Below are 18,709 nucleotides of genomic sequence, written 5' to 3'. Positions count from 1 at the left end.
ATCGCTATCCTCAAACCCCGCCTCCCTTAAACTGATCCAAATAATGATAAGGAAAAAACATAAGAAAACGTATGTACTATGATAGTAAAGATGAGATTTCCAGAACCAATCCTCAGCTCCCGCATCATGACTGAGCCGTCCTGTCTTCGTGAATCCTGAAATCCATCAGAGAATTGAGGCTAGATCTCTCCCTTTTGATGGAGTGGGCCTTGACACCTGCTTCTTGCTGACTGGCCGCCACAGCCTTGGTGTCAGCTGTGATAGTCCTGGTAGGACTAGCAGGGGAAGGAACGATATTCCATGGGCCCGGTCTGCTGCTGTACTCGGACGGCGCCTGGCTGCTTCTCGCGCTGGTGTTGCTCCTTCGTTCTTCCCGGTCTTCTTCGTCTTCGTCTTGGTGGATTTCTATCTCTTCTTGTTGGTCGTCGTGTTGCTGCTGTCTCGATTGGGAAGAGTGGAATGATCCGGATACATCCGAGGCGAAGGAAGAAAAAGAGGAGGAAGGGTCCACGTTTTCACCATCAGACATCTGGTCCTCAATTCCAGCCCGCGGGATGTCTTCCGGTCTGGTGACATGCGCGACAGCGGCTTGGTTGCCCCAGGCGGCGTGGCTGCTATGGTAATGGTTTTGACGGCCGGGAGTGTGATCGGTGTCGACTCCATCAAGCTCGTCTTCCTCGTCGTCTTCGTAGACATCAATGTCGACGTCATCCATGTCATTGCCCTCGCCGTCGGTTCCAAAACCAAACGATCCCTGGCTGACTCTCACCTGTTTGGCAGGAGAGTCGTCATGAGTCATTTCACTATCGCAGGGGTCCGACGAGCTTCCTTGGGTGTCATCGTCCTGGAAATCATCTGTCATCTCTTCGTCCTCATCGTCGTCAGGTTCGTAGCCGTTGGTGCGCAACATTGCCTGGGGAGGGCCCCGGCTTCCCCCACGCTGATAGCCGTATTCGCCCACAGCTTCACTGTGAGGGGTTGCATAGTAAAACGGTGTACGGTCGCGCTCGTCATGGTGGCCGAACATGCCTGGCGGGGCGAGAGATGGTGACCGGCTCATGCTGGTGCGGCTCCAACGAGGTGTGTTGCGCGGGACGAGACTCGGCGAGCGGGTGCCCAGTCGTCGCTTCTTAGCTGATACGCCAGACGTCTGAACAGTAGTGATCCGTGGGGTTGGACGAGTGACCAGAGGGGAGGAGCGCCGCTCATAGGGCGCTACGGTCGAGACACGTCGTCGGGCCACGGATTGCGCAGACTGTATAGGTATGGAAGGTGGTGGGACTGAGCCAGTCCGAGTAAACTGTGGCGGCCAAGAGCCCTTTCGTTCTCTTTGAGTAAGAGGAGACCCTGCACGGATGAAGCTCAGACCGTTGGTGAGTATGGGCGACTGCACACCGGTATAAAACTGCTGCGAGGGCTCGGTGGAGGAGCGTCTAGACAAACGCTGTAGGTGTGAGTGGCGAAGGCTCAGGACGGATGCGTTGTGACTTGGAGGCTCATCCACCCGATCATTCCACACCCAGCATTCTTCCATAGCATCGGCCTCGGGAACATCGCCGGTGGTACTTTGAGAGTCGGGATAGAATCTACTCAATTCGCGAAGCCTTTGCCATGTCCAACCAGCATCCATCGCATGATAGCCCAAGGGATGATCCTGGAGATATGCCTCGGGTTGCGTGATGTACAGACGGTGGACACCGCTGGCTTTCATGATGACACTCGAAACCAGAAAGGTGAAATCCCACAGCGCTGGTGTAGCCATCTCAGCTGGTGTGAGAAATCGTAGTTTTGAGTCCTTGTGAAGCTTTCGCAGAGGAACCCATGCTTGTCTCAGACCCATGAACTCGTTTAGCGGGGAGTTTGGCGAATAATCTGATCGAACTCCAGCGAGAGCAGATACCCGGAGGACTTCAGAGAAGGCATCGTGAATGGCAAGCTGAACACTGCGGGCATCAGCTCCTCGAACCAGAACTGTCTTGATGAGGCCGCGGCTCTTTAATCTCTGATCAATGATTCTTCCTGCCGCGAACGCCCTTGGAAGCAACCAGTTCGACTCTGGCGATTGACCGGGCCACTCGGCAAATTTGGGTGACTGCGGATCTGGTGTTGCCCTGCTGAGCGTGTTTTGCATCTGCATCCACTCCCCATCACCGCCTAGAGACCGGCGTTGGGCAGGAAACTCGTTTGCCTGCACCCACACGCCTTTCAGGGGGAACGGCATAAACACGACTTCAAGCTCCCAGGGCTTGGCGTACGTTGGCAGCGCGGCAGCTTGCAGCTGGTTGACTTGAGCCTGGAGCTTTTGGATCTGGTTGTACACCTCAACCCGGTTGGATGCGGAAATTGTCGTGTTGGTGGCTACAGAGACCACACTGGCGGTAGCATCGTCGGCAATAGCATCATTCCGAGTGTGTCGCCTGCTTCCCACCACGCTCCCATTGTCGTTCAGCATTTTTTCCACTTCATCCACCCGTGACTCCAGTTCCGTGACTCGCATGTCGACGTTGTCGTGCTTGTCGTGGCATTCTTCGTGGCCGGCAACAGAAAAGGAGGTGTTTTCGAGTCTGTCTATTCGCTGTTCGTGTGACTCGACTGTTTCGGTGAGTTTCTGATATGCGCTGTTGTCATCAGGTTTTGGAGTTTTGCCCTGTGAATGCGAAGACGCCTTGGGTGTCTCCTCCCGCTCGCGCCTGGACAATGGATCATGTTCCTGAGTAGGGTCATCATCATTAGGTCCTGGGCAAACGGCATCCTCTCTAAGCACATTGAGCGTCTGCAATCCCCTCCCAGCAAATGGTCGTAGATATCTGGCCTGGCTGGATGAAGTTGTCGATGGAGGTCCTTGGGTCAGCAGACACTGAGCTGGAAGTGTTGGAAACCCGCTGAGGCTAATGTTCTCGGCCTGAGTCTCGATTATCTCCCCCCAGTGGTTGAATGTGTCGGGCATTGGGCTGTCCTGAGCCGGCTGAAGGTGTCCAATCGGCAGTGGAGTGGTGGCCTCTATCCTTGGGTTAGGTTCCGTATTTTGAAAGTCCAGCAGGTTTAGATCCAACGATGCCCCAAAGCTGGTGGGCATCGGCCAGTTCACTAGCTCCTGGACGGGACTCAGCGGTTCCCGGTGGCTCCTGGGCTTTTGGTTCTCCTGGCCTACGACGCCAGCCACAGGCAAGATCTGGGTTGGGCCAAGCTGGGTTTGCTGGGTTTGACCTGAAGGGGCATCCTCATGGAAGCAGGCATGATGTGAGCACATGCAAATCTCGATGGTACCCGTTGCGGCGAGAGCAGAATTGCTCCAGAACCGGCGGCAACCGCATCGCGGGAGAGATGGGTCGGTGTAGTTGCATGGTCCGCCAGGGAGGAAAGTCGCGGGAGCAGGCGCCGGCGCGCGCAAGGTTTGGCCATCGGTGTAGATGTCAAATACAAAAGAGTTGCCCTGGACAGAGGGATCGAAAGGAGTCGCAGCCATTGGGGCCTCGGGAGATCATCTCCCAATGCGATTGACCCTCCACACGGTTAGTTTTGGGTGGTGGAACAAGTTGGGTCGGATGGCTTCCTGAGGGAAAGGAAATGGGCGAGATTGCAGGTTGCAGAGTGTAGATTGCAGGAGAGGACGAGAAGTCGGGCAAGTTTCCGGTGCGACCCAACGCCAGGACTAAGCTGGGTCGCGACTTGACGAGGACACGGCGGGCTTAGTACATGATACTGTTCCTGGTCAGCTTGTCTGAGGGAGATGGATAGCTTCAGGCGCCGCAGCTCAGCTTCCCAAGCAGGCGTATTGGCATCCTCAGACGCCACAGGGTGCTTGCGCAGCTTTGCGACAATGCGACAAGACTACACAGACATGGCGACAAGGTGAGGTGGGGAAGAAGACGGGCTAGCAAACGGCAACCAACTGGTATTTAATATAGGTACGGATAGTGATTCTCGAAGTTTAACTGTGAAAAGGTGATCCGACCAAAAGGCGCGCGCAGTGCACGAACAGGCAGGTAGCAAAGGCGAAGCAAAGAAAAAAAACGTGAGGCGTTGTAGGCAGCACTGGGGAAGCTTGGGACCACGATGTCGCAAGTCGCAAAACGCAAGTTGCAGGTCGCAGGTCGCAAACTCAGGTTCAGGTCAGAGAATCGGGCAAGGTGCAAGGCGGGGTGGGGGAGCACGAACACATCCAGGAAGGAGGTGAAGCCCAGGAACACACGATTTCGCTCCATCCCTGTCGACCTGCGATAGCCAGCACTGCCAGATGACTCGGCAATGCATACCATGCAACCCTTTTCAACGTGAATACCGTTTCGATCCACTTTTGACCCGTTTGTTGTGCCTCGCTGCAGCGTTGATAAACAAGCAGAAAAGAGGCGATTGGATGCTCATTATGAACAAACGCGTCGAGGGGTGTAGATCCATAGCGGACCGTCCTCGAATTGGCTGCTGGCCCCTTGCTCGCTTCGACCTGTCGCGATGCTGGAGCTCAACCATTGGTTAGAAACCACTTAGCATCCCTGTCTCAGTTGACCGCGTCGCAATGGGCGGTTGGTACCTCTGTGAGAGCTTCTCCTCTTTTCTCACCCTCTCAGATTCTCGGTGCCCTGCAGCCCAGCCACCCCAAGTGGTCTCTTGATCTCTCCGGCGAATGGGACGTACCATGTCGTCGGTGGATCAAAAGCTTGTGCTCGGCAGTCACCCGGTCGTTCACATCTGATTAACGAGGCTTACACTCGCATCGCCGTTATATGAATGCTAACTTGCCGCTCATGTTTATCCATTGGAAACGCAGGGCGACGATTGAGGCTGAGGAGTTGTATCCATGAATGAAAAAAAATTGTTGGGATTTCAAACCATCGAAATGTCTAACTTATTCTGGCTCATGAGTGGTGGGTGACGAATGCTCCCCCGGTAACCAATACGCCCTGCTTCCGTTGTGTGCTCCATTATGATAGGAATATATTGACCGCTTCTTGCAACATGATGTCCAAATATGACCTTCTAGGGTCTAAATACCGAGAAGAAAAAGGAAACAGAGATGTGCGCCGAAAATGCGTCCCCAACCAGACGTTGACCATACATTTAGACCTCGCCCCAACTTCCCATAATAGGCCCGGCGCTAGCAATGATACTACCAGTCCCAATGGAGCCCCCAATGTCCCAAAAATGCCGAGATGATTGCCTCGAAGACATGCTACTCCTCCTCGCAGATCGCCTCGTGCTCTGGCTTGCACAGCTACCGGGACCATGTCTCATTGTGACGGGATTAGCCGGCGTTGTTGATCTGAAACTGCGTCGCTCCGCCGGACGGGGCCGGTGGTGGCCGTGTGAATTCGCATGTGCGTGGGATACCAGTGGATGGTGCTGTCGAATCCGGGCTGCCTTGGCCGCTAACTCTTGGGTGCTCGAGGTGGCTAAATGCGATGTTCCCGATGTGAACGGAGGAGATGATGGGCGAGACGAGGTAAATCGTGACCGTAGGTAGCGGAAAACGAGGCGGATATCAAGATCTTGCTCCCACTCCTGTTGCGTAAAAGTCTGGCCGTTGCTGGTGGCCACATCAGGGGTAGCGTCTGAGGACGTGGACGGGATGGCATTCAATGGCTGCGCAACGCCAGCATCTGCCGATTGTCCAATGGTGGGCTTGAATTGCGGCATGGAAGCGGCGCTGCTGTTCATCCTTTGAATGCTGTCTGGCGCTTCTGGTATCATGGGCAACCCGGCGTATGGAAGGGGCGTCTGTTGAACACGACTGTAAGTGGAAAAGGCCCCAGGATGTGTCGACATCTGATGGACAATTCCGCCAAGCTCATTTGCAATCCGTTCCAGCATGTGTAGTTGCCATGTCGAGTCGTCGCGTGACTCTGATTCCTTGTTCGCAAATGCGGGGTGAGCTGAGTCCTTGGGAGACCCCCTGGGAGTTTTCATATCGTTCTCATCCGGAAGCACCTCCCCAAATAGAATGGCGAGCAGTTTGTCATCAATGCCCATCATGTCGCAGATTACCTTGCGCGTGAGTCGACTCCACAATCCTCCCTTCGAGGTGTCCGTTGATGCTTCATCCTGGTCGTGCCATTCTGTACCGGCAAGATTGATATCTTCGGCTTCCTCGTCGGCAACGCTCCTTGCGATCACATCTTCTAAGACGCCCTTCTCCAACCGAGCCCTCTGTGCCGACAGCTCTGACTGTCTCCTCCGCCTCTTTGTTTCCTTTTTGATATCCTCCAACAAAAGCTGACTCTGTTCTAACCGCCACGCCTCTATTCTCTGATTTCGCTCCGCCTCTTTTGGCTCTTGACTCTCCAGCTGAAGGCGAGCCAAGTCAAAGCTCTCCCTCCTGTGCATGACGCGATTTGGGTTGAACTGTTCAAAAGCATACATGCGCTCCTGAGCCTGTACGCTATTACCGGGCACTTCGAATCGGAACGAACCCAGGCCATCGTGACCAGGGAAGATGTGCGTCGAATGGATGATGTCTGGCTGATGATATGGACTATGCGCTGTCCTGAAGTCTGGGAGGTGGCTGTCGAGGCTGTCAAGCTCGGCGTCATCTTCTGCGATGCTGTTTACAAGAGCCACAGATGGCACTACGGAGTTGCTCGGTTGCGAGTTGAAGTCGGAGCGCGCTGCGGTGTCAAGACTTCCCAAATCGCTGATTCTGGATCTCCCGGGCGTAATTTGATCATCTTGGACAGAGCTCAGGTAGGAAGTTGTGGTTCCGGCATCAGTACCTGGTGTAAACAAAACCCATGTATGGGGTTCATTGGTGTCCAAGCGAGCCTGGGGTGAGAGGATGGCAGAACCCCCATCTTCAGACTCGGCACGGGCAATCCGCGGTTGTTGAACTTGTCGCGTAGGCTGGTGGAATGCCATTTTGAACAGCGAAAGACGACTGTGAACACACAGCACAACAGCGACAGCGCTGAGATGGATGGAGGTTGATGGTGTTGGGCAACAGGGGGCTGGGCAAGAAGACCCCTAAAGGTGACAGGTTGTTTATCGCGGGGGTCCCCAAAAAGGAAGGGCGCTTCGCAAAGGACCACTCCGGTGGTCGGGAGGCGAGCCGTGACTAAAGCGAATGGTCTTGGGTGGTTTGTTGAGAGGAAGAGATGCAAAGTCGCGTGCTTTTACTGGTAGGAAGCGGTGAGGGGGTTAGGTTGGGGGTCCAGGTCTCTCAGCAACCACACCCTGATGGGTTTCAACAGCGATTTGCGATATCTATCGATGAGGTGATGGCGATGGAACGGTGAGTATGGCCGCTGACTTGCTGACGGCGGCGTCGTGTAACCCGCCTTGCCTGGAATATGGCAACTGAGAGTCGGCTGCAAATCTTGACAATGCCCGGTTCTGACGAGATATGTGCAGGTACAAAGGATGACGGAAAGCAGACTGGAGAGGTTGCGGCGGGCTGGGCGAGGGGCGATCGGGAAGAATGGGGGGCGGCCTGCAAGCTGCGAGATGTGAACTGAGCACAGAGCCCGCAGCACGGGATGCTATCAGACAGCTCACGAGGATAAGATCTTTTGATGAGCGGGAGACCCTGTCCGTTTTTTACCCCACCTTGGACGAGTTAAACGCTGCTTTTTCAAATATCAACGTTGGCCTTTTTCTCGCCTGTTGCGGCAATATCGAACAACATTCGCGTTTGATGATATTTTCATCCTGCGTGTGTCTCTCGTGGCAACGGGGTCCCGTCCGGTCTGCAAGTGCTCCCCTTTGCGCGTTCAAAAGACCCCATCCAACACTCCACAGATTTTTTAGTTGCGTGACAGCTTGATTGGCCTTGGCCTGACGTTATCGAGTCGGACGGATCCGATAAGCCCCACCTCCAACCTCAAGTTCCAAGATCGAGCTTTTGAAACGATTAAATAACAGCTGCCACGAGGATGACAGCCCAAGGAAGTGTTAGCCGAAGAAACCGGCGATGACCAGTCAGATGATTGGGCTGATTAGAACTGGTAGCCGATCCAATGTCACAAAAAAGCTCACTAAGCGATAACAAGTGACCAACGTATGGCGGGGGTGTTAGCCACTGTCTGTCGATATCAAGAAGACCAACAACAAGCAAAGCCGGGACCGGATCTCGTTTGATCATGAATTACACTACACTCGAAGCAGGGCTTGTTCTGCTTGGCCTTCTCCAGGCTCATAGCGCAAAATAGGATGGCCGTATGTACATAGAGGAGGAGACGCCGAAGAGATCTTGGTGGATTCCCCCCTCCTGTCTCCAAGCCGAGACTTCTGTCATCATTCGTGCTAATAAACGATACGGATGATGTCATGCGCATCGCAGTCATTATTTAGCAGCAGCGGTCGTATATTCATGAGGTCCTATGTCCGTTCCAGGCGGTGTCGCTGCACTTAGAGTCGTCCTCATCTTGAATTTTCGTGTTGCCACAGTCCCAGGCTGTTGTGATGTGGGACATCAGCATCTTGCCGGGCACCCTGTGTTATTACAGAATAACAGCAGCTGCTACATATATGGATTCACTCATGGATGTTCAGTGGAAAGTTTTGATTGTACGCTTTTTGAATCACTGTCATTAGGGATCCCGTACCAATTCTCAACGGTCCGGGTCTCACAAGAGGGTACAATGCACAAATCCTTGCTGAACATTCATGGCTGAATGGTTCCATTGACTGTCAAGGCACGGCCTTTACTAAAAACATGCCTTCGTCTCTGCCCTAAAAATGACCCGTTGCGCCACCCTCAAGCCAAATAACCATTCTTTTCCCCAACGACCCCGTCACCAGCACCACTTTAGGCAGTGAAGGCATCAGGGAAGCGCTTCATGTTCTGAGCGAGGTTGCCCTTGTTGGACAAGAACTGAACATAAGCACCATCGACCTTGACGCGGCCGGCGGCCTTGGCCTCGAGGTACTCGTCGCGGCGGAGGGGGGTGAAGCCCCAGTTCTTGGAGATAATGATCTTTTGGCGACCGGGGAACTTGTACTGGGAGCGGCGGAGAGCCTCGAGAGCGATAGCACGGTCTGAAGACAGCGGTTAGCATCCGCGGTGGTTGCAGAACATGGTCCGGAAAAACTTACTAGAGTCACGGGTGCGAACGCTCAAGATGATCTGGCCAATGTTGACACGGGCGACAGTGCCGTTGGGCTTACCCCAGGCACCACGCATACCAGTCTGAAGTCTATCGGCACCGGCGCAGGACAACATCTTGTTGATACGGACGACATGGTAGGGGTGGGCACGGACACGGAGGTGGAAACCTTCCTTGCCGGCAAGCTTGACGAGGTACTTGTTGGCGCAAATACGGGCGGCTTCAAGGGCCTCAGAGCTCAGCTGTTCCAACTCGTTGGAAACGAGGTGGATGCAGAGAGGGAAGTCATCGACGGTGGCACGCTTGCGGCCAAGATCGAAGATGCGAATCTTGGGGTCGGGGACACCGCGGTTGAAGCGCGACTTAGGGTACGGCTATCAAAAAAATGAGGTCAGCATCTTGTTCAAAGACGAGCACAATACAGTCAGAACCCCGTTGTTGTTGTCGTTGTTATTGTCGCCATTGTTGTCGTCGGTGTCCTTCGTTGTCGTGAATCCTCCTCTTTCTGCTCGGTCCTCCGTCATGCCCATGGTCCATCGTCCATTTTTCCGCCCACAAATCCCGAAACGAAAATGCCGACCGACTCCTTCCAAAGGTTCAAAACTTCAACATCTCAAATTATCGCAAGCTTACCTTGTTCTTGCAGTACCGGTAGCATCTGGCGGGACGGCGGGCCATCTTGACTGATTTTCGCGATGTCGCTGGGTGTGGGTGTCGCTGGGTGTTGGGGTGCGAGAGGGACAAGTGGGAAGCCTCTGTATTTTGACCACATTCAAATTCGCCTTCGATTACCAATCGCGGGCTCATTTTCCTGCCGGCTGAGCTGATCACGTAAAAGTGGGGCTGTTAGGGCACAAGGAAAATCCGACCCACTGTACGCAGCCAATCAGAGCCGACCCACGTTTGCTTGGGATTTGGAGATTTCCAAACTTTCTGGAAAACTTCACTTGGACTTTTTCTGCAACCCGACGACGCTTCCTGCCAAAGACAAGGACAACACCAACCTTCGAGGCCAACTTCTATCTCTGTCAAACCATCCCCAACCGTCGCAATGGCCCCCAAGAAGTCTAAGTCGGACGCTCAGTCCATCGGCGCCAAGCTGGCCCTTGTTATGAAGTCCGGTACGTTTGTGGCCGCTGAGCTGCTCGTGAGAGCCTCAATTTTGATGGCGAAAAAATCACTAACGGTGGCGGTTTACAGGCAAGGTCGTCCTTGGATACAGATCGACCCTCAAGGCCCTCCGCACCGGCAAGGCCAAGTTGATCCTCATCGCTGCCAACACCCCTCCTCTCCGCAAGTCTGAGCTCGAGTACTACTCCATGATGAGCAAGACCTCAGTCCACCACTACAACGGCACCAACGTAAGTTGAATCCCGACAGTCCCGTAGACTCTGCAACCAGAAAAAACACCGGGCATCAATCCTGGATGTTTGTTCTTGGCCGTGAAGACACCACGTTGTCAAACGGTCCACCCAGAGAAGAAGTCTGCTATAGGCTTTGGAGGGTACAAGATCAAGTGCTAACGAACCTCCCTCCCTTACAGATTGAGCTTGGTACCGCTCTTGGCAAGCTCTTCAAGTGCTCCACCATGGCCATCCTCGACGCTGGTGACTCCGACATTCTGGCTGACCAGACTGCCTAAAGAGTCAACCTGAAAAAGACAGGGAAAAGAGTTGGCATTTGGCACGGCGTTCGGGTTCTCAACTCCGGCAAGTCACACACCGGGCTCTGCTCGGCTCAAAAAGTGATTTTGATGGCCATGGTTGGTCAGGGCTTGCCCTGGATTGATGGCTCCAATAGATAGTCGTAATACATGACCTCTCGTTGCCATCTCTTTGTTTTATTGATTAGTGTTGCCCAGTCGTGGTGACTAAATCAGCTTCGCTGCGTTGCCTCTGAACAAAGTCGGTGTTCTCGATTTATCAGTTGGAATCCTCCATGGTTTGCCTCCCAGTGTAAGCCAACAACCCAGATGTTGAGCTACGTTAGACCAGGTGGTAGGAAGACACCTCACAGCTGGCATAAGCATCCGGTCGACACCCTTCGGGTTATCGGGATCGAAAGGGAAGATCCATGCCAGATCGACCACTGACAGCTCCCTATGCGCGGTAGGTATGGAGAGAGCGCATTGAAAGGTCGAATTGTTTTAATTAAAACATGATGTGGAACCCGAGGGCGGAATCTGAAGCCTGCTTCCTTTGTTGGCCACGGCCGATGTTCATGACCACGTAAGGAGGCAAATACACAGGTAAAGGACACTTAGAGGATTAATGAGACTGTCGATGAGCTACCCATTGTTTCAGGGCGCTTGAGTTGTTGGTTTGCTCATTATGGTTCTCCATTCTCCACGTGCCCCGGACTCATAACGGCGGACGAGGATCAAGAGACCAGGCAATCGCTGCATGAACAGCTAACGCGGGGCGGGTTGCTCAATTCAGCGAGTCCCCGACCACTTTACCTCGCAGCGAACATGGAAGAGGTGAGACCGCTGTCGGTGCATGATAAACAAGGTTTTAAAGCCGTAATTGCTTCCCGGGTCTCTTGTCTTGTTAAGGCTGGTGGTGTATTTGTGCTCGTGTTCCCAAGTCGACAAAGAAGATGAAGACAGCTCTTTGGGTGGAATCCCATCAAGAGGCCGGCGTGCGACCTTACTGCTAGTAGCTCTCCCACACACACCTGCTTATTATGACTTGCCTCCTGCAAGTCACATCACTTGAGGGCTTGAATAGTTAGCGCTTTGGTCTCGTGGCCGAGGTGCATATGTATACCTAGCAACAGACGAACTGCCTCGGAGGTCGGCATGCTCTGAGAGATCCCAGCAACCAGTCCAGGCAGGTCCCAGCCAACAAATCCATTCCTATCACTCGACCTGTCGAGGCTGCCAGCGCAAACAAGCACAACCTGTTGTCAAACCTTGATCGAGACTACGATATCCAGCAGAAAGCCTTGAAAAGAGTCAACCAGCTCAGAATAAGTCGCTAGAGAGTCAAGAAGCCCAGTGACCAAGGGTCCCCCAAACGCCACTAATAACAGCGCCAGAACGCCCGACAAGGCAAGTGGGTCGGCAAATATCCTCCCTCAGCTGTTGTCCGGGGTCGTCCCCCCCCTTCACAAACATAACGTCCGAACTGGAGGTGAAACGTCGAGTTTCTCTTCCTCTTCACCGCCCCAAAAAGAGTCTTCGAGCCCCTCTTTCAGCCTATCGACTTTGCGCTCGTTACCCGACCTTTTCGCTCTGCATCTTGGGTTCTTTCTTTTTTGCATAGTAGTGGCAGAGTATCGCTAGACTCACCGCAACAAAGGAACCTATACTACATTTCATAAAACCAACCTACCCGCCATGGCTGCCGTCGTCAAGAAGCCTCCGGCGACTGGTCGCGAGACACCCACTGGAACTCCGCAGCGCCCGAGTGCGAGATCATCAACTCCTACCACCTCCAGCACGTCTGGCACCACACCCGCCGCCGCAACACGCAGCGCCCGTCCTTCACGCACCGGGACACCTGTCTCCGCACGTGCGGCCGCCCACGAAAGGCGCCAGTCCCTTCTCAACGGCATCTCTAGCAATGGCAGGAGCGGTAGCCCAGCCGACGCCGAGCGTGATGAGGCCATCCGCGCCGAGACCGTGGCCATCATCGACGACTTGAAGACGCGACTGGAGAGGGCCGAGAGCTCGGCCGAGTCAACCAAGCGTCAGGTCGAGATCCTTCAGGACAAGCTGGACGAGGCGCACAGGGAGCAGGCGAAGCTTGAGGAGAGGGTTCACGAACAAGAAGAGCAGATCGAGACACTCACCAATGAGAAGCGCGAGACTGCCCGCCAGATGCGCGAGATGGAGAACATCTACGAGGCTGAGCGGAGTGGCATGATGAAGGAGAAGGAGGAGATGGCCAACCGCGAGGAGGAGATGCAGACCGTGATTCAGCGCCTCAAAGACAGCCTCGCGCAGAGGAACCTGGACGAGGACAGGCCGACGCGGCAATGTGAGTGTTTTTGTGGTCTGGTTTGCGCGTGGAAAATATACTGATACCCAAACACAGCCGTGACCAACTCGCCCAGCATCGAAAATGGAAGCTTTGCGCCCCCTTCGTCCATCCACCGCAGCGATTCACGCAACAACTCCAAGTTGTTGCTGCAAAAGGACAAGCTGATTGAATCTCTCAGACTCGAGTTGGCCGAGGCACAGATCAAGCTTGTCGAGTCGCAAAACCAGGGCGGTGGCCGTCTTCAGGAAGTTGAGCGCCAGCTCATGGAGGCCCGTGTGGCCAACGCTAGGTTGATGGAAGACAACGAAAGTTACCAGCTGCTTCTCCAAGACCGGACTCTCAAGGGCGACTTTGGAACGAACGATTTCAGCTATCTCGGTCACGCCTCGGCGAACCAAGACGCTCTCGCTGCCCTGGAAGGCAGATCCAACGGAGCCAGCTTGGCCGATGAGCTCAACGGCGCTGCCGAAAGCGACCCCCCAAACGAACAGGAGCTCGAGGCTCAGAGGCGCCTAGAGGCGGAGATCAAGTCGGTTAAAGACCAAAATAAGGCTCTGACTCTTTACATCAACAAGATCATTGAGCGTCTGTTGCAGCACCAAGGATTCGAGCACATCCTCGACCAGAGCAGCGATTTCAAGGGCAACGCAAACGCAAACACCAACAAGGAACTCCCCCCGCCCCCCACCCCCAAGCAGGCGGCCCCTCCACCTGGACCGTCCCTCCTCCAGCGCGCCAAGACGATGAGCATCGGCGGCGGCGTCCGCCCCAAGCCCCGCCCCATGAGCTTCATGCCCTCGGCCAGCGCCGACGTCTCCAACCCGGAAACGGCGCCCAGCATCCCCATCGGCCTGACCCGTAACACCTCGACTCGCCGTGCTAGGCCCATGAGCGATCAGTACACCTCTGTCGGCGCCGCCTCGCTCGTAAACGCCATGTACAAGGGCCCTTCCGCCGTTGACGGCCCGCTTTCCCCATCCCTCCGATCCTCCCAGACCTTCTGGGCGCCCCAGGGAGCAGGCAACCGCTCCAGCATGAGCGGCAGCACCAGCGGCAACGGCCCTCAAAGCGCCCACTCCACGACCGGTGCCCCTCCAGCTTCGGCGGGCAACTTCCCGGGCATGCGAAGCGAAACAAGCAGCACGAGCGGGGACTCGATTCTCGAACGGGATTTCGTCTCCAGCCATAGCTCCCCTCCCAGAAGCCAGCACGAGAAGGAGAAGACGACGTTTGGGGGCAACAAGCCCAGGCCGTTGAGGCTCGTGCAGGAGAATGCCGAGGCTCAAGCAGCGGCCGAGAGGGCGAACAAGAGGAACAGCTGGATGGGATGGGCAACGAGCGCGTTTGTGAAGAAGGATGAGCAAGCTGTTGGGACGGCCGAGACAATTAGGGAGTAGTTCACGTCTTCTTCTTTTAACGAATTAGAGTTTTATGATGGGAGAGGGTGTGTTGGACAGCGGGATGGAGAGGTGGGTAGGATAAATGGATGGTGTGTGAGGGGGTGAAGGGGGGCTATAAAAGATGATGAAATACGGGAATGGGCTAAACTACTGATGAACAACGTACGTACGGGTATATTTCCGATGAAGATGAAGACACAGAAACGAAATGATCAAGTTAAACTGGGAATACTACTGGGAGGGATGATGGGATGGGAGGGTGGTTAATTAGGTATATATAATGATCTGTTGTGGCTTTTGTTTTGCTTTGGTCTTTGTTGAGTTTCTTTTTGAGTGTGTAGTTTTGTTTGTGGTGGAGTTGAAGTTCATCTTGGGTGGCTATGGTTGAAGAAGGGGGACGTTTGTATGCTTTGGTGGGTATAGACAGAGATGAACGTTTCATTTGTGAGCATGAGGCGAACATAGCAGGGTAGGGGGTATGATGAGAGTTATGTTTTGAAGTTGTTGCTCAATGATGATAGATCGTAAGCGAAAGCCTGAACTTTGTTGAGCGTCTTTCTTGTTTACACACTTGACAACGACAATAGAATGTGCTTATATTGATATCATGCAATGTATAAAGAACTTGGCCCGAAGGTAACGGCTGCTGTGTGCACATGCATTCCCCTTTGCTGCTCAAAAGCCACATCAACTTCAAAGATATGGTGGCAATAGTGACATCAAGTTTATGTGATATTCATCAAAATCTTGTTCCTATAAGAGTATCTTTCGCTCTCACAGATATCTGTTATCACACTCAACCCTCACAAAAGTCCCCTCAACCCCCCCCCCCCCCCCCTAGTCTGCGGGTCCCAACAGAAACACCTCCAGCACTTATCCTTCAGACCACATGCCCTCCACCATCCATCTCACCATCATTACGTATTAGGTACCCCCTAAACTACCAATGATGGAGAAACTCTGTACAGTCCCGTCTTTTCCTTTTCTTATAATGCCAGTCTTTGATTGCTCAATTTGTTTGTGATGTGAGTTTTGAATTTTTGTATACCAATCCAACCAACGCCCAGTTTGCTTTGCCTCTTTACCAGCCCATGTTCTCCCGGGGGAATATATCTTAGTCCATAATGCCATGCAACGCTTCATCACACAAACACACAAGCCCCAGAAATATACACATGTAACCAATTGCCACCGAAGAGAGAATGAAAAGTGTAAGAGAATAAAATAGGTATGTCTTTGTCTTCGTGAAAAAAAGAGAGTCATTCACATAAAGTAAAAAAGGAAATTTATCTGCAGTCGCTGGACGCATGGCCGAAGTCAGTGCCAATTATTAAGGTATAAGTGAGATGGTAACCTCCCCGTCGTCGGGTTGGACCGCAGGGTCGTCGGCCGAGTTTGGTCTGATGATCTTCTTCGCAGTGATGGTGGCCTTTCGCTCCCGTTGGCTCAGGGGAAGAGTGTATGTGATGACGCCCTTCAAAATCAACGTGAACTCGTCCTCCAGGACCCGCTCCCATCGCTCGGGACCACCAGGTTTGGTGACGTTGCCAGGATCTTTCAGGCGGACCTCGCCAGTCGAGTACGAATCGCCCTGGTTGAAGAAAGAACCCTCGAAAGTCAGGGGACTCTCGAATCCAGTGATGGTGCCGAGGTGCAGGTTAGGCGCCGAATCATCATCATCGTCGGCCTCCATCGCCAACATTTCGCCTTCGGGTCTCTTGATGGGTGGTGGTCCAACCTCGCCGGGATGGGTATGGCGCCACCACTCTGAATCCGACATTCCGCGTGGCGACTTGGCGAAGACCTCGATGTTGCAAGAATCCACAGCTACAACCACGACGTTGGGGTTATGGGCTTTGATGGTAAGATCGAGCATAAGCTCCTGTTGGCTGGCCACAATATGGCTCATATTGGTGAGCTGAACATTGGTGAGAGGTTGTGATGTCGCAAACATGAAGCCGATGGCGCCCGAGACAATGAGCAACAGCATGACCGTCAAGACCAGACAACTCGCGAACCGGTTGAGGACCGAGGGAGGTGACCTGTATTGTTGCGCCTCAATCGACCGGTATGAGTGCGAGTGAGGACCCCTCCGGCTTCTGCCTGACCTTGATGATCGCATCGTGGAGGACTGAACCAAGGGTGTTGTCTCGTCGTCAGCGCCAGTAGTGTTGTCGTCGAGATCATACCCTGCTGATAGATGTGTCGACCTCTTTCCATTTGCTGCTGAGTAGTTACGAGCATTAGCGTAGCGGGGACTCGGAGGGTTGGAAGAGTGTCTTGAGCCTCCGTTCCCAACAGCTGCAGCGTTACTGAAAGGCGAGTGCTCGGCGAACAATGAGGGGTGACCATTGCTGCCTCCGTTACGGCCCCAACGGCCGAAATGATGGTGATGTCGTGCAGTTCCCCGGGCAGAACCGGCATTGCTCCTGCCAGTTCCCTTCCCATCATCGTCGCCATAGATGCCGTCATTTGCATTGCTGTTGTAAGTGTTGACGAATTTCATGCTCTTCTTGACAACCATCTGAGGCCCAGAACTCTCCATCACGGTGTGGATGGACCTCATCCCAGGCCGATCGATTTGGCTGACCATGGATGTCGCACTCGGCGTTCGTGAATGAAATCTCGGCGGTCGGTCACGGGCATCTGGTGGGTTAGAATCGTAGACAAAAGTCTCTTCGGAATCGGACGAGTTTGCTTCCTCGACGGCGCTTGCGACCTTGGCCTCGAAGATATCGGCCTTGGAGGATGCTACACGTGTTCGTGTCAGTAGGTTGCTCATGCTGCTGATCTGAGAAACTAGGCTCTGCCTCCTGCCTCCCGGTTCCCGCTTGGCATCCGTTATCACGCTCTCATGAGAGCTGAAAGAGCTTGGGGGAGACGGGCGCTTGTCGGTAATAGAATAAGAAGAAACTGAATACATGGACATGTGATGTCGTAATTTAGGGGATGTAGCTGAACGTGGTTTCTCACCATTGACCGCCGTCACAGTGGGTTGCTTCCGTGGCGGCTTCTTTTTCTCCTTCCTCGGTCGTATCGTCTCGTTGCTGGCCTTTGTCCGCAAACTGGCACTTGACACCTGGGTGCCAACACTTGGGGCCAACGCAGCTTGGGGAATCGAGGTAACCGTCTCCGTCTCGACCGTCATACTCTGCAATGGCAGGTCGCCGGTCTTGGTCTTGGGCATGCCCGGCTTGTTGATCGAGGTGCTCGACTGCCTTGTCGTCAAAGGGGGCGGTGGCATCCCGGATCCGCCCCGTCGGCTGGCCTTGATGCTGCCACTATCACTACCACTGTCGTTCGGGCCAGTGTTGGATCTACCCACTGTCTCCTTGGACAGACCGAGACCAATCAGATCCGCCTGTGACGATTCAGAAGCCATGCTGCTAGCAATCTTTTCCTCCAGCGACTCTCCTTGTCCCCGTTGCGAACCCAGTGGACTAACTTCCTGGACAGTCTCCAAGACTGAGCTGCTTCCACCACCTCGAGCGGGGGTTCGTAACCCAGACGGCATGTGGGCGTCGTCGGTATCGGTGTCTGACTGAGGCTCCTGGTATCGAGGCTGGGGCGGGGTCGCACGCTGAAGAGCAATTAGAGTTGTTTCGTGCTCTGATCGTCGCTGAGGTGGGATGTTTGGCTGGTGGAGAATGGGTGGAGGAGATCGTAGCCTAGGGGATACCGGCCACCGGGGTGACTTTCGAATATGCTCCATGGACGTGGGTGACTTGACGGGTGCACCCGCATTGAAGCTTGGGTTTGATACAGTGGGCAGAAGAGTAGGCGTCGTGGAGGACAACGTTTTCGTCGTGGGGGGTGGTGGTGGTGGTGGTGGCGGGTTGGCTTGTTTTCCTAGATCCTGAGCACTGTTTTTCCGCGACCGGGGCCCGGGGTTGATGGATGACGCTCGTGAGGTGCTCGTACGTTGCTGCCGCGGCGGTCGTGTTGGAGAGGGCTCGCGCGAGTGGAGAGGTGAAGGTGCAGCCGAAGAGGAGGTGGACGTGGTCGAGGTCTGCGAGGTCTGCGAAGTCAACTTCGAGGGCCACGAGTCGGTCTTTGGGGTTATGGTTGCCGTGCTCGAGGTGGATTCGCGGGATAACGTGGGATGGAGCAGGGCAGTTGGGATACTGCCGGTTGACTGCGAGCGGTCGGCCTCTGCTGAGCCAGTCGGCTTGTTGGACGACGGGTCCATGTCTGCTGCAGCATGCGTAGGTGCGAGTTGAGTCGAGTGGAGGAGGAAGGGCGGAGGCTCGATCTCGACCACCACTCACACATGCCAGGGCGGGTCTTA

General features: G+C 54.3%; 6 protein-coding genes across 6 annotated transcripts; 2 read left to right on the top strand and 4 right to left on the bottom strand.

Moving 5' to 3' along the window:
- Window positions 1–124: 124 nt before the first annotated feature.
- Window positions 125–3,466, bottom strand: PODANS_2_13210 (uncharacterized protein; the record flags this gene model as incomplete). The annotated part of the gene is made up of 1 exon (XM_001912104.1): window positions 125–3,466. The coding sequence occupies one exon, from the start codon at window positions 3,464–3,466 to the stop codon at window positions 125–127; it is 3,342 nt and encodes a 1,113-aa protein (XP_001912139.1).
- Window positions 3,467–5,058: 1,592 nt separating this feature from the next.
- Window positions 5,059–6,849, bottom strand: PODANS_2_13200 (uncharacterized protein; the record flags this gene model as incomplete). The annotated part of the gene is made up of 1 exon (XM_001912103.1): window positions 5,059–6,849. One exon carries the CDS (start codon window positions 6,847–6,849, stop codon window positions 5,059–5,061), a length of 1,791 nt encoding a protein of 596 aa, XP_001912138.1.
- A 1,888-nt stretch (window positions 6,850–8,737) lies between these two features.
- On the bottom strand, window positions 8,738–9,842 carry PODANS_2_13190 (uncharacterized protein; the record flags this gene model as incomplete). Its single annotated transcript, XM_001912102.1, has 3 exons — window positions 8,738–8,967; window positions 9,025–9,409; window positions 9,669–9,842. The coding sequence occupies 3 exons, from the start codon at window positions 9,840–9,842 to the stop codon at window positions 8,738–8,740; spliced, it is 789 nt and encodes a 262-aa protein (XP_001912137.1).
- A 304-nt stretch (window positions 9,843–10,146) lies between these two features.
- PODANS_2_13180 (uncharacterized protein) lies at window positions 10,147–10,677 on the top strand (the record flags this gene model as incomplete). Its single annotated transcript, XM_001912101.1, has 3 exons — window positions 10,147–10,156; window positions 10,236–10,396; window positions 10,579–10,677. 3 exons carry the CDS (start codon window positions 10,147–10,149, stop codon window positions 10,675–10,677), a joined length of 270 nt encoding a protein of 89 aa, XP_001912136.1.
- Window positions 10,678–12,375: 1,698 nt separating this feature from the next.
- On the top strand, window positions 12,376–14,418 carry PODANS_2_13170 (uncharacterized protein; the record flags this gene model as incomplete). Its single annotated transcript, XM_001912100.1, has 2 exons — window positions 12,376–13,018; window positions 13,076–14,418. 2 exons carry the CDS (start codon window positions 12,376–12,378, stop codon window positions 14,416–14,418), a joined length of 1,986 nt encoding a protein of 661 aa, XP_001912135.1.
- A 1,333-nt stretch (window positions 14,419–15,751) lies between these two features.
- PODANS_2_13160 (uncharacterized protein) lies at window positions 15,752–18,610 on the bottom strand (the record flags this gene model as incomplete). Its single annotated transcript, XM_001912099.1, has 2 exons — window positions 15,752–17,172; window positions 17,395–18,610. The coding sequence occupies 2 exons, from the start codon at window positions 18,608–18,610 to the stop codon at window positions 15,752–15,754; spliced, it is 2,637 nt and encodes an 878-aa protein (XP_001912134.1).
- Between the last annotated feature and the right edge of the window lie 99 nt (window positions 18,611–18,709).

This window comes from Podospora anserina, chromosome 2, assembly GCF_000226545.1.
Source record: "Podospora anserina S mat+ genomic DNA chromosome 2, supercontig 2".
In the NCBI taxonomy this organism is placed as follows: domain Eukaryota; kingdom Fungi; phylum Ascomycota; class Sordariomycetes; order Sordariales; family Podosporaceae; genus Podospora; species Podospora anserina.
Note: the sequence above shows the minus strand (reverse complement) of the source record. Positions and strands in the feature narration are given on the sequence as shown.